Source organism: Varanus komodoensis, unplaced genomic scaffold (genome assembly GCF_004798865.1).
Source record: "Varanus komodoensis strain SLA01 unplaced genomic scaffold, ASM479886v1 scaffold23, whole genome shotgun sequence".
Lineage (NCBI taxonomy): Eukaryota > Metazoa > Chordata > Lepidosauria > Squamata > Varanidae > Varanus > Varanus komodoensis.
In genome coordinates, this window is record NW_025335627.1 from 16,885,194 (window position 1) to 16,911,886 (window position 26,693).

Sequence of the window (26,693 nt, forward strand, 5' to 3'; positions counted from 1 at the left end):
CCGTTGGTACCATATTTACTATTTTTCATGACCATCTTAACCTTTCAAAGGTCTGTGCAAGATGGGTGCCGCGAATGCTCATGGCACCTCAGAAACAAGTGCGAGTCGAGTGCTGTAGGGAGTTTTTAGAGCTCTGTGGTGAAGATCCATCGAGTATTTTCAACCGGATTGTTACTGGAGATGAAACTTGGGTTCATCACTATGACTCTGAAAGTAAGCAGGAGTCCATGCAGTGGCATAAAAAGGGTGCTGACCCTCCGAAGAAATTCAAAGTCACTCCATTGGCCGGAAAAATCATGGCCACAGTGTTTTGGGACTCAAAGGGAATTTTGTTGATCGAGTACACGAAAAAAGGTGAAACCATAAACACAGCATCTTATGCAACCACTCTGGGTTATTTAAGAGAAGCAATTAAGGAAAAAAGGCGGGGAAAACTGACTGCAGGTGTGTTGCTTCTTCACGACAACGCGCCCGTTCACACGGCGTGTGTTTCGAAGGCTGCAGTGCGAATAAACCACCCACCCTATAGCCTGGACCTGGCCCCCAGCGACTACTACCTATTCCTGAATTTTAAAAAAGATCTTTGTGGAAAGCGATTTTCTGACGATGAAGAGCTCAAGGCGGCAATTAACGCACATTTTTTAGACAAGGAGGAAGGTTATTTTTTACAGGGAATTGAAAAGTTAATTTATAGATGTAGTAAGTGTATTGAAGTTATGGGGGATTACATTGAAAAATAAAAATTATTTCAATTTATTATTCCTTTTTCTTAATGTTGATACCGAGAATACATTGAATGCCCTCGTAGGATGGAGCAGATGGGGAAGCAAGCAGCAGAACATCCCAAGTGTGTGCAAATTTCTACTTATGCAAGTTGAATCCAACCACATGTTGCAGATGGCAGAGCTGAGGCTGGGATAGTGGCTTGCCTAGGGCTATTTAGCATTTGAAGGCAAGAACTGAACCAAGGATTTCTAGAGTTGTAAGCTGGATTTCTAATTGCATTAAACTGGCTAGAGTAATAGAAATTTTATATCTTTTGTGGGAAGGTCAAGGTAGATTGGCCCCACTTTTCCCCTTCTTGCTTCAAGTGCTTCCTTGGCACATCCCTGTTCTTCTCACTTGGTGCAGCATGTATTTTGCAAGCTGAAATTAAGGCACTTCCACAAAGGCAGCTGTGTTAACCTGTGGCAGCCAAATCAATAAAATTCCTTACAGTGCTTTAAAGGCAGATCAATCTATTATGACAAATGTTTTTGTGGTCCTAAAGTTCACTTAATCAGGTGTGTCAAATATGAAATTGTGTGTAGATCACATAATCAAAGTATTACATAAATGACATCATCCATATAAGGCAAGTATTCGAAAATAGAGAAGGAAAGCAAGAGGGTCTCTGGCGGATTGCAACTTTTGTGGAACTCCCTACTAACAGAGCCCTCCAACTTACCTCTCTGCTGTTCAGTAGGAGGCTGGCAAAGCTTCTGAAGAACTGAGGTAGCTGCTGATATTCTGGCCACATCTCAGCATTCTTTTTTTTCTTTTTTCTCTTTGAACTATCTTGCAATTGGCTTTAATTCCATGTTTTTGATTTTGGTGATGTTAATAGTTTGAACAGCATCATTGCATTCTTTCTTTCGCTAAGTGGCCTTCTCTGTAAGTGGGTTTAGGGGACATTAATGTTTTGGAAGGCAAGTTGGAAATGAGTAATTTCTGTGGGTCAGGGGAAACTGACCTTCATTTTGGATCCATTGTGAGTGTGTCTCTAATATGTAGACAGGCTGGCCAGGCTAAATCTGTCCCCTTGTTTTGTTTTTGTTTTCAGAGGTAATCCTAACTATCCTCTCTTTCAGAACAAACAAAGACACTGATGTTTTTTGAAGGATGCCCTCAGCACCTGGGTTGCACCATCAAGCTACGTGGTGCGGGCGATTATGAGTTGGCTCGCGTGAAAGAGATTCTTATCTTTATGATCTGCGTGGCTTATCATTCCCAACTGGAGATATCCTTCCTTATGGATGAATTTGCCATGCCTCCAGTGTTGACGAGAAGCAGCTCTGTTCACTCCCTGATTGAAGGGCAGGGGGAAGAAAATGGGCAGCAAGAACTGTTCTACAGAGAAGTCAGCACAGCAGGAAAAGACGTGGATGCAGCCTCTGACAAGTTGCCTGTTATCGCCGAATCAATATCTTCAGATGAGATAGGCTCTCTGGAGTGCAGGACATTGACAGAAGAGGATTACCAGGAGAGCACTGACCTACAAGAACCTTTCATCCAGGAGCAGAAAGCGCTTCTTTCAGTGGATTCTTCCAATGGAGCAGCACCCTCTCCTGCATCAAAATTAGTGCCGGAGCCATCATTAGGCCTTGACCTGACTGACCAACAGCTGGGGATATCAGAGAGCAAGCAGTTGGAGAATCTGGGGGCCATGGATGACTTCCAGGAGCCCAAAAGTCCAACCAGGGAATTTAGGGACCCCTTGCAAGATGACACTGGATTGTATGTTACAGAGGAAGTAACTTCCTCTGAAGATCGCCTCAAAGCCTTCTCTCTGGCATTTAAGCAAGAGCTGAAAGATATTATTCTGTGTATTTCCCCCATAATCACATTCTGTGAGCCCTTTCTGCTAACAGAGAGAGGCATGAGATGTCCTACCAGGGAGTATTTCTTGGAGCAGGTCTATTTGTCTCCTCGGCTGAACAAAGAGTACAAAGAACTTGACAGCAGAAGGAAAAAACAGCTATTACGGGATCTGTCAGGATTGCAGGGAATGAATGGGAGCATCCAAGCCAAGCCTGTGCACATCTTACCTTCTCATGAACTTGTTAGCACCAGAATTGCCGAGCATCTAAACAATAGCCAGAGTTTGGCCAGAATGGTGGCTGACTTCCGGGCCAGGGGAGGAAGGATTGTGCAGAAAGACTTGGACCCATTTGCACAGTCTAAAGAGACATCTGCTGTGAAATTTGGAGCTAGGACTGATGAGGACGAGAGGGGGTTTATGCAGAATGAGTCTGTGTGGTCTCATAAAGTAAGTGAGTGAGTACTTTAAAACAACTTTTGTTTGGGAGTTTGGGGACTTTTAGAAGGAAGAGGATTCCCCAGAATTGTAAAGCATTTATTGGAATGGCTGAGGCTCACTCTCTAGCGGCATTTCTTGTATGTTTTAAAATCAAACCTCCTTAACTCATTGCACCTTACAACCCCCCACATTCACTGGCAGCCATCTCTGTGGAAAGTACATGCTCTGAATCTTCCCCCAAAAGTGTGTGTGTTTGACCAGCTGCTGTGTGAGTACAAATATGTGAGTGGCGGCAGTGTTTCAATACAGGACTAGACAAGACTAGAACAGGGTATCTGGGGATCCTTTACATAGCTAGCCAGCCAGGGAAGGAGGCAAGAGGGAGAAGAGAGGGGTGTGTGTGTGTGTGTGTGTGTGTGTGTGTGTGTGTGAGAGAGAGAGAGAGAGAGAGAGAGAGAGAGAGAGAGAGAGAGAGAGAGAGAGAGAGAGAGACAGTCTAGTTCCAGAATGCAACAAATCCAAGGAAGGAACAACAAAAAGGCCCTTTGAAGCCCAGAGGCAGAATCACATGTGTGACCTTGAGATGACTGCTTTTGAGAATAAACTGACTGTTGGTGAGACACCTGCGGAGATGCATTTGCATGCAAATAAAAAAATCACTTTATGCTTCCTGCATCATGAAATACTGGTCTGCTTTGGCATAGCAATATTCCAAACTCCACCTCTAAGGCCTTTCTGTAATCACTGAATGACTTGTACCATTCTGCAAAGTATACACTGATTTGAATTGCCCTGGGGTTGCCCACTGTCTTCTGAAATCTTATATTGCACAGTTGGAAATTGTGTATTAACTAGTTTCCTGGGCTGTGTCTTGCCAGGTGGACTGTCTCAACCCTGCAAACCACCAGAGGCTCTGCGTCTTGTTCAGCAGCTCTTCAGCCCAGTCCAGCAATGCTCCAAGTGCCTGCGTTAGCCCATGGTGTGAAATTACTGAATTCTTCCTCCCTGCCCCTCCCAACTAACCTAAAACATGTGTCCTTTCTGTGTTCACGTGAGGTGGGAGCTGAGTTGTTCAAACCAGGCATGTAACTGGGCGGTGGAGGGGAAATCTGGACTTGCATGCAGCCCTTCGCCTGATAAGGCTTATAGGATAATGCTTATCCTATTGCTTTTCCTAACATAATGCTGAATATTGCAAGAAGGATTGGTTGGGTTCCTGCCCCCCTCCCCCCCTCTACCATCTTAAGGGAGATCTACAGACAAACCAGAGGAAACAGCTCAGTGTGTTTATGGGAACTATAGATATATTGTAGTTTAATAAATGGGCAGCAGATTCAAACTCTGTCCATACTTTGCATCAAATGTGTGTCTATTGCTAACAAGAAAAGGGCCTCTGGGGTGTTAAGATTTTCCATAACTACTAAAAAGATAATTGTCTTGTTTTCAATAACTTTAGGATGGTGATAATGGAGTTTTATGGCAAGAATGACCTCACTTTAGGTGTGTTTCTAGAAAGGTATTGTTTCAGGTGAGAATTTTTAGATTTCTTAGATTCTCAAACACTGTTGAAAAAAAAAAGATTATATTTGTATGGGGTTCCAAGCATAGTGCGCATTTGGATCATTATTGTAGTTCATTATAATACAGCTGCTGATGTTTTATGAGGAGCATTTTTTATTATTTTATTAGTTTGCTCTATTCTTTCTTCCAGAAAGCTCTGCCCCAGAGCAGCTTGCCATAAGGTTCCCAGTGTTTTCTCATGCAAGAACAGGGAGTGGCCATAGCTCACTGGCACATGCCTTATATATAGATGGTCCATGGTTCAATCTCTGACATCTCCAGTTAAAAAGATAGTGATAGCAGAGTAGAGGAAGGCTCGAGTCCTTGGAAAACTTTTGTCAGTCAGAGTCAACCAGGATGTAGAACCATAGGCACAGGGGCCCAAACTGACCTCCCTGTAGTCTCAGTCTGCCCCCAGCCCCCCCAAGGTGGCTATGTCCACTTTTAAGATCAGCGAGGGAGGCCCTGCTCCAAGAACCCTCCCTGAAGGAGGTAAAAAGGGCATCTACTCAGAGCAGGGCCTTCTCTGTGGTGGTGCCCAGATTATGGAATGTGCTCCCCAGAGAGGTTTGCCTGGCACCAAACCTAGACTCTTGTCGGTGCCAGGTCAAAACCTTTTTATTTAACTGGTATTTTAAAAACTAGTATTTAATGCAACAGTTCTGTTTTATTGGTTATATGTTATTTATTGTTTGGATTGTTTTAATGTATTTGATTTTATTGATTGTTTTTAATGTATTGATTATGAGCCATCCCAAGATGCCTTGCATGTGGGATGGCATATAAAAGTTTTAAATATATAGATAAATACTGAGTTTACCCTCTTTCCCAACCATCACCAATTACTTGGTGACAGTTTCCCAGCTTTTGTGCATTTCCCCCCATTCTACAAAGACTTGGGTAGAGCTTTAAGCTACAAGATACAATGATTTTGTGTATTTTTCCCCCATTTGGACTTTGTCCTTGCCCAACACTGGATTGTGGTCCCTGGGACTGAGCACTGCTTCTGAGTGGGGTTCAGCCCTTGGTCTGAGGGAGGTTCCTCATCCCTATAGCCCTGGAACAGATGGACCATGTGGTTGGATTCCATATGAACCATATTGGCTTGCTTTTTGTCTCCGCTTTCTGTTTTAGCTGTGGAGTTTTTAGCTGACTGTTTATTGTTATAGAACAGTTATAACTGTATGGCAAGTTGTAGATTTTGAGCTTTCTTGTAAGCCGTTTCAGGTGCCATGAAATGGCTGAGGAACGCTATAATCAGAGTGAGAGGGGAGGTGGGGGATGGACAGTAAATTTATCAGAGATGCACTTTATGTTTGAAGAGGGGTGTTTGAAGCAGGCAAGGAGGAGGCTTTCATAATGAGACAAGAGATGAACAGACATGACACAAAGTTTTCACGCTCAGCAGACACAACCAGTATGCAATTGTACGTACTCGTACAGCACAGAATACGATAAGGAAGAATGGATGCCATAGAACATCCATCTGAAGATGAGTCTCAAGAAGTAATGTTATGCTGTGCTCTTTGAAGGCCTTCCTACCAGTGTCCGAGCATGTTCTGTGAAACGCCCATGGTGCACCACATCCGTCGCTTTGTCCATGGGCAAGGCTGTGTACAGATCATCTTGAAGGAACTCGACTCCCCAGTGCCTGGCTATCAGCATACAATTCTTACCTACTCCTGGTGTAGAATATGCAAGCAGGTGAGGAGATCTCTGGGTTCTGATTATTTGAGTCAGTATGTGATGCTGTTGGATCAAGATGTGGACCTTGAGTGCATGTGGCTGCTAACAAATATGAAGATAGAGGCACAAGACAGAGTTGTGGGTGCTGGGGAGGTAGGAAAACTTCTGAATGCACAAAGCTAGATACATCCTAGCTTTCCCCTCACTGGGATTGTATCCAGTGTTGGTCCTACTCAAGAGTGGACCAGTAACATCAGTGGAACATAAATTAGACTAAAATGGAATGCAACCCCTGGTGCCCCCAGATGTGCTGCATTACAACTTCCATCATCTCCAGACAGCATAGTGTGATGGCTGGGGATTATTAGCGTTGTAGTCAAATGCAGCAGAGTGGGTGAGGGGTTGGGGAAGCTGCCTGAAGGCCATCTTTGTACTGAGTTCTTGTCTTTAATTGAACTTTAAAAGTAATTTGTGAAGGGCAGACTTTTATATTTTATTTAGGACAGGCTTTCCTAAACTGCTGAGGCAACATTCTTATTAATTTGGAATGTATTTAGACTACTCTTTCTAAAAACCAAATCAAAAGAACACAACCAGAGCCACTGTTGTGATAGCATTTTATTAGCAATGTTGAAGACTTTTACATTTCATAAGATGCTATGTAAAACCATTTTTGCTGTATATATGCTGCAAAAATGTTGCCCTCTGCTTTTAAATGAAATTCATAGACTTGAGGCTAATGGAGATGGTACGTACCACCCACGTAACACTCTTTTTGATCCTATCACGTACAATCTCAATCCCGTTTTATTATTACGATCAGCTGGGGAGTGAGGCTAAGTGACTGTAGCCTACCTAAGGCTGTCCAGTTTGTGCACAGAGATGAGATCTGAACTAGAGGCTAACTACCTTCAGGATTTATGCACTTAACCCTTTTGTGGCCTTGAGCCCTCCAGATGTTTGGCGCTACATCTCCAAGCATTCCTGACCATTAGCCATGCTGGTTGGGATGGATGGGAGTTGGAGTCTAAAGCATCTGGATGGAACTAGGCGAGGGAAGGCTGTTATGCCACCTTTCTGAGGGACAGAGTTTGCAGTAAATTGTTATGGTAAATAGGCTGCATTGTACCAATGTTATGACAGTTAAGAGGGTGGCCTTTATCCAGAGTAACTCTCTGAGTTTCTACAGGGATTCATTTTTATAAAGCCAGATTCAGAATGGCAAATCAGTATTGCTACTTGTTGCCTCTGACTCTGCAGCTCTGGAAGCATGCTGGTTTATCCTGGAGACTTGCTGATTGATACTTCATTTTTACAGTGCCAGTATATATTAAGGCCAGGCCTGGGCTTGCTCAGGGTCTCTAACCATACCCAAGAATAACACAAAGATGAGATCAGGTTAGGTAAGTAATTTGGTTTGAGGGTTTTGGTTTTTTTTGTGAACATCACTGAAAAATACTTTAACTTCAACAGGTGACACCAGTTGTCCCACTTTCCAGTGATTCATGGTCTATGTCCTTTGCCAAATACCTTGAGCTGCGCTTTTATGGGCACCAGTATACCCGAAGGGCCAATGCTGAGCCGTGTGGCCACTCCATACATCATGACTATCATCAGTATTTTTCCTACAATCAGATGGTGGCATCCTTCAGGTAAGACTCCAAAGGCCTTCCTGCTTGAGAAAGCTCTCACACAAAATACAGAGAGATACAGCCTATTTAATTCATGTTATTTAACAAATATTTAGTAACAAAAATAAAACCAATAAAACCACCAGTTAATACATATTTTATTTATAATTATTCCAGTGCAGTGAACATGAACCAAACCTAAGCTGAATATTTTAGACAAAATTATCATACACCTCATTTAGTTTAGATGTCTACAGTCTTGCAGAAACCTCAGGCTGTAATTATTTTCTTTTAGTATGTCTGCAAGATCTTATAATGAGACAATGCTTTACAAGTCTATATCTTAGTTACTCAAGAAAAAAATATTTCTTAAAACATTAAGCCTAACATGTTATCAATTCAATCAAATCCTGCACCAATTCTTAGTCTAGTACACAAATGAATTTCTAAGCCATGCAAATCCTTTACTTTCCTTCTGTACATTCTGAAAGAAATTTAAGCTTTTAAGCACCCTTCTGCTATTGCTTAATGCAGGGGTCCTCAAACTTTTTTGATAGGGGGCCAGTTCAAAGGCCGTGTGGGCTGGTGAGGTGGGGGTGCCTGGGAGCGCGGGCCGGTGAGGTGCCATAGGTCGTGCGCGAGGCGGCATCGGACACGCACGGTAGTGGCTTGCTCACTCAGTGACCATCTCCGATCGAGCAAGCCACCACCTCCCCCCCTCCCTGCACTGCAAGGCAGCGACAAGCGTGCGCCTACGGGAGTTAGGCAGTGGCGGCTTGCTCACTTGGAGACCATCTCTGATCAAGCGAGCCACCACCTCCCCCCCCCCCTCGTGCTTGTATGGGAGGCAGGCGGCGATGGCTCGCTCACTCGGAGACCATCTTCGATCAAGCAAGCCACCACCTCCCCACCCCCGCAGCAAGTGAGCGCGCGGGTGGCGCAGGCTGGATGGATGGCCATGGCGGACCGGATCTGTCCCGCAGGCCATAGTTTGAGGACCCATGGCTTAGCGAATGGTGTCAGCAGCCATTTCTTTTGAGTCAATGATTGCATTCCAGCCCAGAACAACCTAGCCAAGTATGAAATCTTTGGATATTTTATGTTGGCACAACAGAAATGACAGAGAACACCTGAGCCTAGTTCAGACATCTCACCAGACTAAGGATGGGAAACCTCCCCCCTTCTTCACTTTTCCTGCATGGGGCAGGTGAAGAGAGGGGCAGAGCTGCAGGTTGGGAATCCACTGGCACCTCAAGCAAGCTCAGCCCATTGTTCCTTTATGTGAGCCTCACTCCACGCTAGCTAGAGGAGTGTTCCTCCAGCTAGCACCTTGAGTGGGGAGCCAGAAGCACTCTGCCTGGGCTTCCCTCACTCACATAAAGAGTTTCCCTGTTTTTCCTTGAACTGTCATTTCTGATTCTATTTTATTGATCAGACACAAACCCTAGTTTGTTCATCACAAATGAACCATGATTACACTTTCTTAGTATGGTTTAGCTTGATGGATGGACTGGGATGTAGTGCAAGACTAAGGAGTGTTACCTCTCAAAGGTGTGCTGTTTTTCCTTCCTAGCTATTCTCCTATACGTTTGCTGGAGGTGTGTGTCCCTCACCCTAAGATCTACATAAAACGTCAGGTGCCACTAAAGGTTGCTATGCTTCAAGACTTGAAGGACTTTTCTCAAAAGTAAGTATTTTTCCGTCTCTCCTATCCAACTGGATGTGTCCAACCTGAAATTTCATGACAGTTCCTTACTGAACTTTGGCTGTGCTATCCATATCAGCCTGCAAGATAGGGAAATAATGTTATGCCCATCTTGCAGCCTCAAAATTGAAATACACCATTGCATAGCTTGTAGAAGCTCTTGTAGAGATCTTCAATCCTTTGCCTTCTCTGTACAGTTCTTTCAGTACTTGAATAGCAGTATCTGCAGACAGGAATAGGGAAACTAAGTTCTTCATGCATGTGCCCACAATACTAGAGCTTGAAATCTTCTTGTGAAATTGATTAGCAGGCCCAAGAAAACTGGACACTATTTATAATCCATAATTGGCATTAGTTGTCACAAGTCATTGCAATGGCCATATTATCTTTTGTTAAACTATCTGATACAGATCAAAAGGCCTGTCCCTCTTAGTAAGAATGAGCGCCCTGTATTTGCAGAAGGACTAAATGGGAGGTGCTGTATCTCCCATGTTCCACCTGTGAGCTTCTCAGGGATATCCAGCGGCCGGGCTGGACATACAGTGTTCGACCAAGTAGAGGATTTTGATCTGATTTAGCAAAGCACTTCTGATATGTTGACTTGTCATGGGATGCAGTGACACATTCTGCCTTTACCTCAGGCACTGCTTCACCTTTGCAAATCAGCCTTGAGAAGGAGTGACTCAGGAGGCAGTTACAGAAAGTGGGAAGAAAAATGCTTTCTCTTTGGTTCCTTTGCTTTGCAACTTCCAGAACTTCTTTGTTCATCTGTATGGGAATATCTGGAAACTTGTAACTTCCCCTCTTCTTTCCAATGCAGAGGTGCTTAAGGGTGCAGTCCTGTGCATGTTTAGTCAGAAAGTCCCACAAGTCCCAGCATTCTCCAGCCATGCTGGGACTTGTAGGACCTTTTTCTGTTTACACATGCATAGCATTGCACCTTAAATGTGATTGGCAGAGCTTTTGCTTTCACTTTATTTTGTAATTTTTAGATTGTTGGAAAAGGTCTTTACCCTTTAAAATGTTAATACTTTGCACTCTGGACAGTCCACATTCCGTACCAGAAATGCTCAGCTGTGCTATTTATCCTTACATAGTAAGGCTCGGCACATAACTCAGACAAATTCAGTCTTTATGTTGATACAGCGTAATCTGAAAGACTGACACACATCTATTTATTATTAGGATTGTTCCTGGGTGGTCCTTTTTCTGCATTCCATTTGATTCCTCTAATTTTACATAATCCACCTAAATTATGTCTGGTTCTATTCCAGGTTTCCAGATCAAGAGTTTCACCTTTGTTTTCACAGGGTTTCTCAGGTGTATATTGCTGTTGACGAGCGCCTCACCTCTCTGAAAACTGATACCTTTAGCAAAACCAGGGAAGAGAAGATGGAGGACATTTTTGCCCAAAAGGAGGTTCAGTATTATTTATGTATATAGGTAGAAGCATAGAAGAATATTCTAGAAAGACAAGAGTCTGTCTTTGCTTAAGAAGAAGCAGTGTAATGTTGTCTTTCTTTTTTGACAGATGGAGGAAGTAGAGTTTCGAAACTGGATAGACAAAATCCAGGCGAGGATGCTTTCTTCATCACTCGACACTCCACAGCAGCTGCACTCCATTGCTGAATCTCTGATAGCCAAAAAGCAAAGTCTTTGTGAGATGCTGCAAGCTTGGAACAGCAGGTGAGAGGGCGGCTGTCTTAATGTCTGATGTTCCCATGGTAGTGAGTCTTCTTTGTCCTGCCTCCTCTTGGATCATCCTGCCTAGTTGGGTAGTTAAATTTTGTGGCTTCGTTATGTTTTCTTTACCAAGTCCTTTTTTGCCCCCTGAAATTGGCTCATCAGTGGCAGTTTTATAGACGTACTGGATTTTTAACATGCTCTAAATAGATGCTTATTTACAAGTGTGAATTTATTAGAGATTTAGCATATTTAATCCAAATCTAAATCTGGTGTTGGCTGTCTGAAGCTCTCTTGAGGCAACAGGATTGACAGTTTAATAAATGCATCCTAATGAATTGTGAAAAAATAGCCTTGATAGGTGCTTTATGGTACCTTCTAAATGTCTTGCATTTTGGGAAATGAAAGCTGAAAAGCTGTGAGTTTCTTTGGGGGCCTTAGTTGTGGAGCCTCGAGATTTGTCAGAACAGTAACATGAGGCCTGTTGCAGGTTACAAGATCTGTTCCAACAAGAGAAAGGGAGGAAACGTCCCTCGGTACCTCCTAGTCCTGGGCGACTGAGGCAAGGTGAAGAGAGTAAGGTAATCAGTTACATTGTTTTGTAGTGAGGAATTAAAAATGGCAGGCCTTCCTTTTTGTTCTCCTGTTGAGAATGGAATATTCTTAACGCAAATATTGGCAGTACCTGAGAAATACCCCTATAGGAAGTCACAATGAGGCAGGCTCAAAAAACAGTCTGTGCCACAGAACCCTGGGTGTTTCCCTTGGCACAGCAAATCTAGAGTATAGGATGGAGTCATAGATTTGCAGTGGTTGCATATGGAGCTGTTTTACAAACAGCTGTATGCCTCCCAAGTACTTCTGTAGTTCTCTCCAGTCTCAAAGGTGCTTGCAAAATATTGTCAATGGACTTGGCTGGTGCATCTATGTATGTGCTATACTGTTGTGGCTTAGAAGTTTTGTGGCAGGCTTGCTGTATGATGCAGATATATGACTTGGCTTAGTTGCACACTGGATGGACGATCTGGAACTTGTATCCGAGCATACGTAACTGAAGATCCAGCCATGAATGTCTGCAATAAACAGACCCATTTTACTAAAAGTGAGTTCAGTGGGACTATATTTCCCAGTAAGTAAATGTAGGAGTACTATTCTAAAGTGCACTGCAAAATTAACTACAAATGAATAAAACTTTTGCTTTTTTTTGAAGTGGGGGAAAGACTTCCTTAATTTGTAATAAAATCCGCTGTTATGGAAAGGAGCAAACCAACCTCACTTTTGACTTTAATGGTGGAAATAACTTTTAGTAGCTGTGGTGTCCAAAATGAGTTTGTGGTCATTAAGGAAAAAAGAAGGGAATGCAAGTACAAACTGCAAGAGGAAACATACTTTTCAACTTTAATTCAACAGATTAGCTCAATGGATGCATCTCCTCGCAATATTTCTCCAGCACTACAAAATGGTGAGAAAGGTATGTGTGCATTTTCTAAGGAGCCTGAACTTTTCCTGTTGACTCTCCTAACTGCATCCGAATGTTTTTTTGATAGTTTGCCATTTGCCACTGATGCAGCTGCACCTTGATCTCAGTAGCTTTTCCCCATTCCTGTTTTAACACTGAGGCCAAGAATAAGGAAAGGCCCATGCCTTTTACCAAGATGAGAGATCCTTTTGATGATAGGCACTGGAAATCAGAAGTTCATGTGAATCTGTTTAATTTTCACATTTCAGTGTAGTAGACTATTGTTGCTATGGTCTCACTAAGTACCTTTCTAATTTTCTTCCTGCAATAGAATTTGCTCTTTCTATATAGTTTCCATAGTATCTTGGAAGTACAAAGTGAGGAGTATGGCTAAGAAGTACTAGTTGAAAGGACTAAAATTGGTGGTTGCCAGGATGCACATCTTAGGAGTTTCCTTAGCCCCCTCCCCTGCTTTTTTCTTCATAATGCGGACACTGCTTTGAATTGTGTAATAGGTTTACTGACTCTCTCTAAGTCATGCCTGCCCAGCTTATAATTCCCCAAGGCCTTTGCAGCCCACTCAGCCCTGAACGGTAACTCATTAGGGGCTTGGTAAGCTCTTGCTTGTCTTGCCAAACTGCAAATCTGAAATGAGCTGCAAAGCACTTGGACATAATCTATGGCCCAGTCACTTTGGCCACAAATTTGCTAAGCAGTTGAATCATTTGTTTTGTACTCTGCAAGATTGCTTAGCTTAAAAATAGAGAAATTCATTCTCTCTTAATTTGCAAAGGTGCCCAATAAAATAAAAATGCAGCTTGGTTTCTGTCGTGCCTAAAGTCAGTGCTGAAGAAAATGTCCCCAGGGAACAGATGCCTGTCTAGATCTTGACTCATGTCCTTTTGGTTTCAGTGTCTTCTCACAGGATATGAAATACTCTTGGTAATGTCTCCTGAGAATCTCTTTCTGCTCCCTACCCCAGCTTATAAAATAGATTCATATGGCTAAGTGGCAATATCTGTGCTGAAAATTGCATGTTCTGGGTTCCATTAAGGTGCATTCCTAGGCATTTTTGACAGAAAAATACCTGCAGAAAACTGCAGGAAGCAAGAAGTTGTGTGTGTGTGTGTGTGTGGGGGGGTCTAACTAAACATGCATCAGATTGTACTCTGATTTATCAGTCCCGGCAGTGCCAAATTATTCTTAAGGGACCAATATAGAATGCTCTGTATATGTGCTGAATGGACAACCCTGGGCAACGGAGAGTAACTTCTTGTGTCTATTTCCACACAGCAGAGGATCGGTTCCTGACGACTTTGTCAAGCCAGAGCTCTACAAGCTCCTCTCTTCTCCAGCTTCCAACTCCTCCAGAAGTGGTTTCTGACCAGCTGACCGGGGGTGCCTCCTTTGCCAGTGCACTCTCTGAAGCAGACACAGCTGGCAACTCAGAAGGTACCATTGGCAGCCTTCTCTTTTTGTCTGGCTGGATGCCTGCTGATTGCTGAAGCAGATTGCAAATATACCAAGTAAATGAATTTTCTTCACAGCAGACTGGGGATGCTCCCTCTAGTATATGTCTGGCGAGTGCTGTGTTTGCACATCAAAAATTCAACATTTGAACATTTTTGTTGAAAGACTGGCAAACTCAAAGCAAGCAGGAAAGCATGTGTATTGTGAGGTGAATTTAGGACTGGCTTTCATGAGAGTCAGATGGCAGAGTAGGGATCTGTAGTGGTCTGTATCATGGCCCTGGTTGTCAGGTTCTCTTCTTCATTTAAGGGCAGCTTTCAGAAATGGTTGATTAGAGTGTAATTATGATCAGGCAGAACAATGGCATAAGTCATTCAAAATAGATTTAAATGAGGAAGCTGCTGTGTTCAGTCAGCCCACTGAGCCATCTAGCCCAGTGTTACTGACTCAGACTGTCAGTATTTCCCAGGCTTTCAGGCCAGAGTTTTTCCAGCCCTACCTGGAGATGCTGGGGATTGAACCTGGGAACTTCTCCATGCAAAGCATGCAGTTTTATACTGGCTTGGTTCATTGGTTGGTTGTGCTAACTTGACATGCCCTTTCTGTGCATTTATTAATATTTCTCCTGACTTCTCTTTATTAGTAACATAATCACAATCCTTTTATATTGAATTCAGTGACTTTGGGCAAGCCCATATCTGTAATATGGGGGAGAGTAGTACCGTGTGGTCTTTCAGAGCTGTTACAAAGCACTTTGAATACTTAAAAACTTTATACTGTAACAACAAAGTTGTTTTTTGTGATTTTAATTATGATTACCACTGCTACTACTGGGGAAGCTTCTAACTGTGTTCTCCGTCACTACTGATTTTGCTGTTTCATGTGTGGAGCAGATCTAGTAGGAATCTGAAGCTCTTCAGAACTTCACTGTTAAGGCGAAGTTCTGAAGAGCCAATAAAGGAGAGATCCATGCTAATGTTGCACCTCCATCTGTGATTAGAAAGCACAGGTTAGAACACATAGACTGTAGCCCTTTGTATTCTTCATAACTGTGAAAAAAGCCTGATTTATAGTCATATGTTGCGCAATGTGTGTCCAAGACCATCAGAGGGACAGAACTCACTTGTCCATTCTTGTCATGTTGACTTATAAAGTTCATGCTAATTTCACTGTCTTCATTTTGCTAGAGCTGCTGGCATAGCTTGTCACTCATTGTTAATTGATTCATTCATTTGCACTGAAACTATCAATATAAGAGAAAGAGCAGGTGATTTCTGTAACTTCCCAAGAGTGGACATTTTAGGTACATCTTGGAGCTCTTATGCTTGACTTTGTTAAGAGATGGACTTCTTTTACAAACATTCCAGATGTGTTTGATGGCCATTTGCTGGGATCCACAGACAGCCAGGTGAAGGAGAAATCCACAATGAAGGCTATTCTGGCAAATTTCTTACCTGGAAATAGCTACAATCCCATTCCATCCCCTTTGTAAGTGGAATTCTCATTACTGAGGAACAGGAACATTGTTTATTATGCATCTGTGAAATAGCCATACTTTGCAGTGCTTGTTGCCAGTTTCAGGGCTAACGATCTTTGTCCATTTGATTGTGTGGGGGTATGAAAGGGATTCCTGTGGAGGAATGGTCTCAAGCAGAAGTAGGCGGTTGGAAGCCTTTGGGACAAATGCAGCCCACAGTTGACTGCCTGTTTCCCAGGGATGATTAAAAGGCCTCTAGTATCTTCTTTACCCTGACTAGGTGTCTTTCTAACTAGTTCTAAGAAAGGGTGGAGGAACTGCATGTTTGCTGCAGTCTTTTTCTCAGAAAGGCAAGAAGTCTGAGACTTGCAGCTTCAATTTGGTGTCAGCAGCAAGAAGTGATGGGGAGAAGAAAAATGTTGGCTCTTTCTCAGTGTACACCAGCTGGTGGTCAAGTCTAAAGGAAAACTTGTTTTTTTCAGTGACAGATACCTCATTTGTGGCTCATTTTTCTTACATTTATACACCATTCCCTTATGTTATGCAGAATTGCTTGCTCCTTGCCATATTTTGCATGATGTCTGGATCTTTTTGTATTGTTAATACAGTGAGCCTGACAAACATTACCTGATGTATGAGCACGAACGTGTCCCTATTGCTGTTTGTGAAAAGGAACCAAGCTCCATCATCGCCTTTGCTCTCAGGTATATTGGTTTACTGTGTTGGCTTACAGTTCTTTTCCCCTTAATCTCTATGCTTAGGAAAAAAGGGGGGTTCCTTTCAGAGCTTTTTGTGCACAATTTGGGCCATGCTTCTGATGCTAAATCATTTGGACACATAATCTCTTAGAAACCTTACTCTCTTCCCCTCATGTTACTTCATGATTTACTAAGAGCAACCACCTTGACTGCACCAGAGCCCTTTTGAGAAAAGGGATTGTTTGCAGAGAAAAACTGCTGCAGAGATGGATGGGGGTCTTTCCCAGGTTTCTTACCTAATCCTGATAGTTTTTTATCTATGCTCAATGGCCTTTTGATGGTTGGCATTAAGCCAAGGGGTTTCGCTTGCTTTATTGGAGGCATTCTAATCTGAGTCTAGTAAGGTTGTGTTTAGTGAATCAGACCCAAAAAAACTTGAACCTTCTTGATGAGGCAGGAAAATGTTATGTGTCAATGCTATGGTATTTGGTTGGTATTATAATTATTTTATTACAAACATTGGTTACTCCACCTTTCCCCGAAGAATGCCTGAGGCAGGTAAAATATATTTAAAAACCCAGCAAAGCAATAAAACCCAAGTAGCAGCGTTTGCTAAAATAGTTTATTTATAAAACCAAACATGTTTATGCAGTGTGGACTAATGGTTAAGAGTGTGGGACTGGGACCCAGGCGAGCTGGGTTCTAGGCCCCACTCAGCTGTGGAGCCAACTGGGTGACTTTGGGCCAGGCACAGACTCTCAGCCCAACCTACCTCACAGGGTAGTTGTTGTAGGGAGAAGATGAAGAGCAGGAGGAGAATAATGTAGGCCACTTCGGGTACTTTAAAAAAAGAAAAAGACAGGAAATGAATGTATGAATGAATGAATGAAAAATATGTTGCTACATGCCACTTGTAACATCTAGTACCCTTAGCATCAGAATACTTGTAGAGGCCTTTCAATTCATTATGGCTGGATGTTCTGAAGAATTTTTAATTTACCCCTCAAGATTCACTACAAGTTTGGAGGTTAAGTACTTGTTCCTTGTAGTGGACTAAATTTGGGAGGAAACAGTTAAAAGGTGGGGATCAGGCACTTAAAATGACCCTCTCCTTCAAAAAGCTGGAGATGGTCTTGTGGCTTCCAGAGGGGTTCTTGCCTTGCGCTGTTCCATGAGCCACCTTTTCCTTTTGTGTTCCTTCCCCTCGGCTTTAGGCTCTCCCCTCCATGCTTCACCAATGTAAGCCTGAGCCTGGGCTGTTCTGCTTCAGGTGGGGGCTTGCATGATTCAGTGTTCCTCCATGTACTCCCCTATCATTATCTCCACACCAACATTGCATGTCCAGAAGCACACTTTTTTAACCTTCTCCCTGACATGCTAGTACTGTCCTGGTTCTTGGATGGTGAGCATTCCTGCGACAATCTGAGTGCTGCCAGTCGGCATACTAGGGCGCATCCTCAACAAAAACAAGACTTCACTCCCTCTGTCTCTCTGCATGCAGCTGGCCTCACATGTTGAGCTGTGGCAGCTTGTGTAAAACAACAGCTTGTGAGAAACCTCTGTTTGCTTTGTTCTTCAGTTGCAAGGAATACAGAAGTGCCTTAGAGGAATTATCCAAAGTGTCTCTGAAGAGCAATGTTGAAGAGGGACTTCAAAACAACAGGTGATGCTCTGATATATATTTGCTCATTGTGTCTTGAAGTACTGCTAATGAGAACAACCCAAGTTCTTCTGCACCCTTTAGAATTACTAGCAATTTCACTTTTTGGTCAGCACCTCTGGATGGATGCACAGGCAGCATTTTCACCCACATTGTAACTAGGTGCCATTCTGCAGCTTTTGGTGGAAGATGAGGAGCCATCAAGAACTAACACTTGGAAGGAGTGCTTTTAAGTGTTTCATCGTATATTCTGGTGCCTAGTTTCTTGGCAATATTTCCCATTAACTTGATATTGTACTACACAGAATGAATAAGATTGGTGAAACCCAGTGTTGTTTATCTGTTCAGCATGGCTTCTCTGGTTCTCTGAGATATCCTCTGCAAGAAGTTTAGTATCAGATCTTGAAAGCCTCTCTGTAAGATCTGTCAACAGCTATTTATTAGCTTAATGAAACCTCCAGTCTGGACAGGTGTAATGCCTGTATCTCTGAATGCAAGTCACCTGGGGGCAAAGAAGGGAGGGCTTTTGCCTTTGTGCTTTCCTTGTCAGCTTTGAGGGAAGCACCTGGCTGGCTACCACTGGAAACAGGATGCCAGGCTAAGTGGGGCCTCTTTGTACACTGTAAAGGTAGCAGCACCAGATCTGTGGCAGGTGGGTCCTGCTGGAAAAATTAGGCTGGTGCTACAAGTGAGCCTTTTGGTGCCTCTGAAAATATAGTGGCCAAGTGTTTGTTTGATTTCTAGTCTGAATGAGAGCAGAGCGAAGAACAGCAGTCCCGTCCGGCTGCCTGACACGAATGTGGGGCAATCTAATCAAGCAGCAGAGACAGAACAACGTAAGCATTTTAATAGTTTATTGTAGGTTGTCTGTCTTGTGTATGTTTGATTTTGAGGTGCAAATAGTATTGCTGCAGGGCAGGATGCAGTTGGTTGAAACAAGGAAAACTAAACCCTGAAAGTCAGATCTCCGTATATTGTAGCCTGGGCTTGTCTAGCCATCTTTTAATTATTCTGTATGAACCTGGCATTATTCAGATGTTAAAGGTCCATATGTTGCTAGCTACTTCCAAGGAAAAGTAATTTTCCTGATTTATACGTTGCTACTTTTATCCCCACTTACTGTAGTGATACCTCCATTGGTATATTGCTGGACTAGGCAGGGTTAGATCTGAATCTACCAAGAGGTGCTGGGTGATTTGTGGTGGAACCAGTGTGGTGCCATGATTAAGACAGTTGGACCAGGGGTTTTGGGGGATCCGAGTGCTGGACTCAGCCATGGAGCCAACTGGGTAAGTTTAGGCCAGTTGCTGACTCTCACAGAGAATTGCAGAGATACTGGTGGCTTCACTCCTTGACTTTGCCTCACACTTTTTGGCTTGACATGCAACCTCACAAGGTTGTTGTTTTGAAGAAAATGTGGAGATAACTTTGCTGACCCCCTTGGGTCCCTTGCAAAAGGAAGAAAGGCAGAATGCAACTATAATACAGCAGCTTATGCTATTGGGCAGTATAGAAATACGATGAACAATAATAGGTCATAGTTTTGTTCATATCTCAGTTTACTTGAGCAGAAATACCATTACACATCTGAGTTCTGTGTGTGTCTAGTGGCTGGTGTAATGCTTATTCTCTTCCCTTCTGCCTGAGACTCAGAATGTCTTTAAAGGACAAAGGAAGATCTTTCCACAGGATTCTGTTCAAGGCCCCAAAGCAGCCAGGGCCGGCTTCAGCAAAGGAGAACAGCTGGTAGCTTTTCCTGGCTGAATTCACCAGCATCACAATGGCAGGGGTGATGAGGGGCTTGCAGCTATCTTTTTTGTTCATGCTTTGGTTATAGCAAAGAAGCCCTACGGAGTCCTGTCCTTCTTCCGAGGGACTGGAGGTAGAAGCCCTGACCTCTCTTCCCAGAAAAAGGAAACCTTACGAGGAGCAGACAGTGCCTACTACCAGGTTGGGCAGACAGGCAAAGAAGCGGCAGAGAACCAAGGAGCAGAGACTCAAGGTACGTGATTTTACCTTTGTTCATCTATCTCCTGTATGCTGCTTTGCTTAGGGCAAGGGTGAGCAAGTTTGGGAGGTTTGAGGACTATTTTTATCTGCCTGGATATCCCTGCCCCCATACATGCTGAAATTGGAAGCTGGAATTTTTGAAAAATAACATCAGGAGCATCAAACAGATCAAAACAGTCTGCTTTTAACCCTTTGGGGACTCCATAGCCACCACAGATGCCACTTTGTTTGCAAAAAAGATAGATTTTTTTTAAGGGGTGTCCCTGAATTTTAGGAGTGGTAGGGGCTGCATGTACCTTGACTTAGCTAAATGCACATAATTTTTAGATATTGTGAAAATTATACTACATGGGGAAAACATTTCATCAAGCAGGGGAATGACTACAAGATTGATGTAAAGTGAAGGAAACAGCAGAATGGCATCATAGGAAAAGGCTCCTGTATACATGTATATTTTACATAGGACTTAGATGTAAACCTTCCATAGTACACATTAGATATAAGGTTTATATGTAAACTTTATAATTAACCATTTCCATGGAAATGCTTACTCTGGGATATAAAAAGAATAAATATAGCTGTGCTGGATCATGAGGGGTTAAAAAAAATCCATGGTTAGGCAATACCTTCTATAGGAACAATAAAAAATGCCACAAAAGTGTTGAGGTTTTCAAGTTTTTCAAAATACTTTTAACAGGCAAGGTGGAATCATCTCTTTTCTCTTTGCTCCTAATAAAGGTTTTCTCCAACTCTTCATTTAGGCTTTCTTTAGGACACAAAGAATTCTAAGAAAATGTAAACTTCTCCAGTATATTCTTAGATGAGTTGTCATGTCATCATGACATGTCCCTAATTCTAAAATTGCAGGTCATTTTGACTTAACAATTACATGCTGAATCATTCTATACCAGTTGACAGCAGCTTTGGATCTCCCTCTTCCTCCCCACATTTCTGGGAATCACATGTTTTCCACTAAGACACTTCTTGTTTAACAGCACATCACCTTTCCAAATCTGAAATACACAGCAGTGTTCTAGGTGGGTCTCCTGTTTTCTCCTGGATTATTTCCACACTGCCAAAAGTTTTGATAAACTGTAATACCACATTGCTATCAGGTTTCCTATAATGGGGGCTTTTGGAGGATGGTGGTGAGCCAGATGAAGGAAATTGTGGCTGCCCTGCTCCATCATGGGGTCCTGAACCATAGCAGATCTGCCATGAAGAAAGGTCAGGCTTGAAGTGTTCTTGGTTGGAAAGGGTTCTTGGGTATCTGTATGTCAAAAGGGATGGGGAACTTGGCCATCGTTGGCTTAGCTCAGTCATCGTACTCTCCATATTTAGCTTCTAGTTGAAAGACTGGCAGTAGTGCAGTTAACATGTGCTGCCTGTTAGATCCAGCACAGCAATGAAAAGCCCCCAGTATTTCAAGCAGTACAGACTTTTTGGCAAGCTTTTCTGCTAAGTACTAATCAAATAGTGCCAGAACTGCTGAAATGTGGAGCTTCTGCTTTATACTGTTGTTTCATTGGTTCCTCTGAAACTGCAGTCTGCTCTGAGTGCCACTGGGCCTCTGTCCTTTCTGCTCACCTTGCTACAGAGCCTTCCCTGGAAATGCCAGGAAGGCCCTTTTGGACCTCCAACCTGTTGGCATTTAAAATGTTTCTTCACCTAGTATTCAGTAGAAGGGCTGTGTAGCCTCCAATTGGATTCATGCATTGATCCGTGCGCTGCTCAGTTAGGTTCGCACCTCTTTGATGGCATTATTTGTGGAAGGGAATGGCAAATTAGTGAGTGGCAAGTTGCAGAGATCCTGGAGATGGCTTCCTTCCTTGACTTTGCTTCACACTTTTTGGCTTGACATTTGCTGCATCCAGAAACTGCTGTGTGATTTAATGTGGTCTAAGAGAGTCTTCTTGGTGAGCTGCATTTCTCAACAAGAATAACTGGAAACATTTGTTTGCAAGCTGCCTTAGAAGGCTGCATCCTTGGTCCAACTTTCTCTTTACTATTTCAGATGAGGCAGATGGAGGTGATGCACAAAAGAAACAGCTAGGAAATCCACATGTCGAACTCCGTAAGTAGGAACTAGTTTGGGAATGTCATTATTTAGGGAGGCAGGGAAGGAGGAGGGGTATGAGTACATCCAAAAGCAGAATGAGCAGCCTCCTGCAAAGTCCTTTGTTAATTGGAATGACAGATTCATGCTTTGATTTTTGTCCATAGATGTGAGTTCCACAGGTATCTATGGGTTATTTCCACAAACATTATTTGGATTTGGGGTGGGGGATCAGTCATATTTTCCTCCAGCAAAGCAGCATTGCTCGGCAACATGTCCTTTGCTCATTGCATGACCGCTGTTTACTCTTGCAGCCTCAGAGCTGGAACACCAAAGCATATTGTAAACAAACTTTAGCAATAAACTTTTCCCAGGACTTGCTATCGCATCTTTGAGTCAGATGGCGCCATCCAGCATCCAAGAGAAAGATGTAGCCGTGGCTGGACTTTCCAGGTGGCAACAGATAAGAGATCATAAAACTTAGCTTTTAGGATGCACGTCCTTCAGTGCATTGAGAGAGCTGGATAGGAATCTACAGGGATTGATGCTGGAGTATTTAAATATTGATGCTATGTTATCATGAAGGGTCAGAGCAACATTTACAAATTTATCCGCTTTTGCTTGCCAAGTCCTTGGCCTTCTACTAAAATAGTATAATCGTTTTGCAGCAGTTCACAAAACATTGATAGAAGAGATATTTCAGCATGTCCTCCCAGCCAAGGGAGGATTTTTTGTCAAACTTGGCAGAGCATGGACCCAAGCCATACAAATATTTTCCTCAGATGCGCCTGCTCTCCAGTTCTTTGTCTCTCTTGTTCTTTCTCTCTCCCACTCACACCAGTTTGTACCTCTTAGGTTGAAAGAGTGCTCCTGAATCTGGATGTACATAGGAATGACCTTGCAAGCAGGCTGCTGTGTCCCTCCTGCCATATCAAATGGCAATTTGATGTTGGGTGTGGCAGCAGGGTGCAATGTCTGCCCAACCTACCTTACTGCTTTAGAAGGGAGGTAAAAACTTCCCCTATTGTTGCAGTTAACATTGTGAACTGGGTGACACCTATTTAAAGGTTCCCTTCATCTATGCATGGGCGGTTGTTGGGTTATCTGAGGGTAGTTGAACTCGCAGAGGGGCTGTACCTCTGAGTTGTAACACCCCAACAAGCTGCACCTGGTGGTGATCATTCTTGTGCCATCGGGCATGTGCTTCAGCTTAAACAAGCTGCTGAGGATTTTGTTGCAAAGCTTAGTGGCACAGCACACACCAACCACACAGAAAGCCCCAAGTACAGTCCCCAACATCTCTGGGTAGGGCTGGGAAAGGCTCTCACCTGAAGCTGGACTGCTGCTACCCATCACTGTAGACTAATGGTGTGTAACTTGGCGCCCTCTATGTTGTTTGAACTACAGCTGCCATAGTCCCCAGGCACTGCAGGATTATGGATATAGCATTCCAAAGCATCCTGAAGGGCTCCTGGTTTCTTGCTTATGGAAAATATTGAGCTGGTGGAACCAGTGCTCTGACTTCCTCTGCTTTTGAAGGTTGCTCTCTAACTTCTCTCTCTACTGCAAGCTCAGCCTGTACCTCCTTGGTGGTGCTGTTGTCTAAACCGGTGGTCTTCAACCACCTGTCTGGAGACCAGCGTCGGTCTGTGGGAGATTTCCTGGCAGTCCATGGGAGGGCCACATCCCACTCACCGTGGACCAGCATGGGGACTGGCTGTGCTCCACCATCAGTTCCTCCATTGGCATCACATTCACAGGGGGTGCACCAGTGTTTCCAGAGAGGGGAGAGACGGTTCAGTGGGAGCCACACTGCACCAATTTCAGTAATTTCTTCTTTTGTTGGCATTTTTTGTTGCTTGGTTTCTCATTGTTTTGGAGAATTTTCATTTCCTTGGAATTGTGTTTGCAAACTGATACACAACTTACTGTATTATCTGTATGGTGCTTTTTGTTTCTGCCTCTGCAGTCCCCGAGGTGGTTTTCTTGTTTTTGCCGGTCCCCAGCTGTGGAAAGGTTGAAAACCACTGGTCTAAACCAACCACTCTGTGGAGTCTGAGTAATATCCAGCACTGCCCTTCCATGAGTGGGGCCCACTACTTATAGGATGAAGATCTACTAGTTTGGGGGTCACACCCCCAAACCAGCACAAACACAGGTTTCAGGAATTGGAGAGGTCAAGTGGTGGTCCCTTATGGAGACTTGCTGACCTCCCTCAGTACAGAAACTCACATTTCCTTTGTCTCTGGACTTGCCTGTAGGAGCACTAAATCTCTGCTGCACGAGCAGTGGGTGCTCCTCATAGGACACATATGGTGACGCTGGCCACTTGCAAGTGGTCATGGTGGGATTCTGTCCAATGTTTTGTAGTTTTATTTATCATGTTCAAATTTTTAGTAGTAAGTTGAGGGTCTTAATGCAGATAACCCCATTGTGGCATGTTGTACTTCTCTACTCTTTCTTATGTGATTTATCTGTCTGTCTGTTTTTGTTTTCTGGATTCATTTTGCTTAAATTTCCCTCCATTCCATAATAAAGCTTCATATAAACTTCCCAGCAACCTCAATTCATGGAGCCAAGAGTCAATTCTTGCCACTCTTGGACTGTGTGAATATCAGCAACATGATGCAGAGTTTGAACTGGAATTCCTATTTTGTCTGACTTAGATGCAAGTGGCTGTATTTCTGGGCTTCAGTTGCATGATGCTAAAAGCTGTTGGAGTTGTTGTAGGATTGTATGAAGTCTCAGGGCACCAGACACTCATGGCTGATTGCTGACTGATTCTCAGGGTTTCCCCACCTTCCAGTTCTGGTGTGCCTTCCTGTCCCTGCATCATGGCTGCTACTGTGGGGCTATATCCCAGGATGTGGTGCAGTAACTTTGCTGAAGTTTCGGAAATCGGGTCCCTACCAGGATGGGTTGCTACCCGGGAACCTTTATTAGAGTGACTTGGAGTGCTCTCATCAAGGAGAGAAAATGTTTGTTACATTGTTATTTGGGGCTTATGAGCTGCATTTTAGGAACAACCTTTCCAATACAAAATTCAAAACTTTAAAGCATACTGCAGGACATGTTTGCTCACTGGCAGAGGAATTATATGACTACTTGAAAGCACCCAGACAGCCATAAGATTTTTTTGGATTCCTAGGTGTGAGGTTTGCAACATGCTTAGATTTCCCATTCTCACTCAGAGTGACCACTGAAGGAATCATGCTGGCTGCTTTGCCAAGGTCATAAGAATGATCTAGGAGAAGGGCCTCTGTGGGCATTTCAGAGGGCATGGAGGGGAGACGGGCAGCTCCAAGATATGCTGGTGATGCCTCAGCCGCCTTCTCACTCTCATTTGGACAGCCACAATCAGCTGTAGTTTCACCTCCATGCTCCTCTGCCACTCACCTTCCACAGGATGCTCATAATTCTTCACTTTCAGAGAATTATGGGCATCCCCACAAGATTGTGCACTTAGTTTTCATAAAGGAAAAGCCCTGAAAAAGATAGATGTTTTTCCAGTGAGAGTTAGCAAAATTAGAGCAAAGAGTCAACAAGGAGTTTGAAAAAGCATACCTTAAACAGAATGAACATTTCTTCTTGAAGTAATCCTTCCATTTCCCTTATTTATGAAGATTCAATTCCTTCCATGTTTCTTTGCAGAATTCTCTGATGCAAATGCCAAGTTCTACTGCCGGATTTACTATGCAGGAGAGTTCCATAAAATGCGTGAAGTGATACTTGGAAGCAGTGAAGAAGATTTCATCTACTCCCTCTCTCACTCGCTGCCATGGCAGGCACGAGGAGGCAAATCAGGAGCTGCTTTTTATGTGACTGAAGGTAACTGACTGACTTCTTAGTTTTCCCTTTCTGGATTGGGCAGTTTGAGCTGAACTCTATGCTAAGTTTGGAATACCCAGAATTGAAAGTTGGATCAGAACTATGGTTTCCACTTGTGATTTAAGGTGCTAATATTAATTTGGTTGGATAAATTGATATAAAAGCTTGTTTTTGTAATATGTCCTTCTCATATACAATATAGTAACACACAATCTTCTTTAGATGACCGATTCATCTTGAAACAAATGCCCCGCCTAGAAGTCCAGTCCTTTCTAGACTTTGCCCCACACTACTTCACATACATTACTAATGCAGTTCAGCAAAAGGTAAGGTTTGTGAAACATTCTCTCCCTTTCCATTTCATCTTGATAATTGCCTTCTAGTTTTAAATGTGCATTTTGTAGAGGAGCTAGTCATGATCAGCAATGAATGCTTTTTGAAGTAAGATTTTGTCTGGAGAATCAGCAGAGCAGTGATTTCATGGTAGCCTCTGAAGTGCAGAATCTGACAGTTGCTCTAGGCATGTCCCAAAGGAGGAGAGTTCAGAAATTAGTCCACTGGGTTAATCCCTGTCAACATACACATTCTAGCAGTCTTCAGCTCCACCAAGGTGGTCTTCTGTAAAGGTGATGGTTATTGATGACCCATTCATGACCAAGTTGTAAAAATACTTGCATTACAACAGAGAACCCTATAGCTTCATTGGGCAAAATTCCCTCCACCCCTTCAGCTACTGCAAGTACTGCAGTTG

At 43.2% G+C, this 26,693-nt stretch overlaps 1 protein-coding gene across 8 annotated transcripts in view; it reads left to right on the plus strand.

The window, feature by feature from the left end:
• PIKFYVE (phosphoinositide kinase, FYVE-type zinc finger containing) overlaps positions 1–26,693 on the plus strand; it is a 115,103-nt gene that overhangs the window by 81,252 nt on the left and 7,158 nt on the right. For 5 of the 8 annotated variants that reach the window (XR_006414887.1, XM_044431786.1, XM_044431783.1 and 2 more), the window contains 19 exons: positions 1,851–3,028; positions 3,898–3,998; positions 4,476–4,547; positions 6,112–6,283; positions 7,739–7,917; positions 9,470–9,583; positions 10,912–11,020; positions 11,133–11,287; positions 11,775–11,865; positions 12,695–12,755; positions 14,037–14,195; positions 15,581–15,701; positions 16,299–16,394; positions 17,968–18,051; positions 18,793–18,884; positions 19,886–20,050; positions 22,073–22,132; positions 25,766–25,942; positions 26,165–26,268. Coding sequence is in view for 6 of the 8 variants with exons in the window: in XM_044431786.1 (XP_044287721.1) it covers positions 1,851–3,028; positions 3,898–3,998; positions 4,476–4,547; positions 6,112–6,283; positions 7,739–7,917; positions 9,470–9,583; positions 10,912–11,020; positions 11,133–11,287; positions 11,775–11,865; positions 12,695–12,755; positions 14,037–14,195; positions 15,581–15,701; positions 16,299–16,394; positions 17,968–18,051; positions 18,793–18,884; positions 19,886–20,050; positions 22,073–22,132; positions 25,766–25,942; positions 26,165–26,268 (3,290 nt within the window). In the remaining 2 variants the exon portion in view is untranslated. Of the gene's footprint in view, positions 1–1,850; positions 3,029–3,897; positions 3,999–4,475; positions 4,548–6,111; positions 6,284–7,738; positions 7,918–9,469; positions 9,584–10,911; positions 11,021–11,132; positions 11,288–11,774; positions 11,866–12,694; positions 12,756–14,036; positions 14,196–15,580; positions 15,702–16,298; positions 16,395–17,967; positions 18,052–18,792; positions 18,885–19,885; positions 20,051–22,072; positions 22,133–25,765; positions 25,943–26,164; positions 26,269–26,693 lie in introns of those variants that run through there. The other 3 variants (XM_044431784.1, XM_044431788.1, XR_006414888.1) reach the window with 2 other exon arrangements.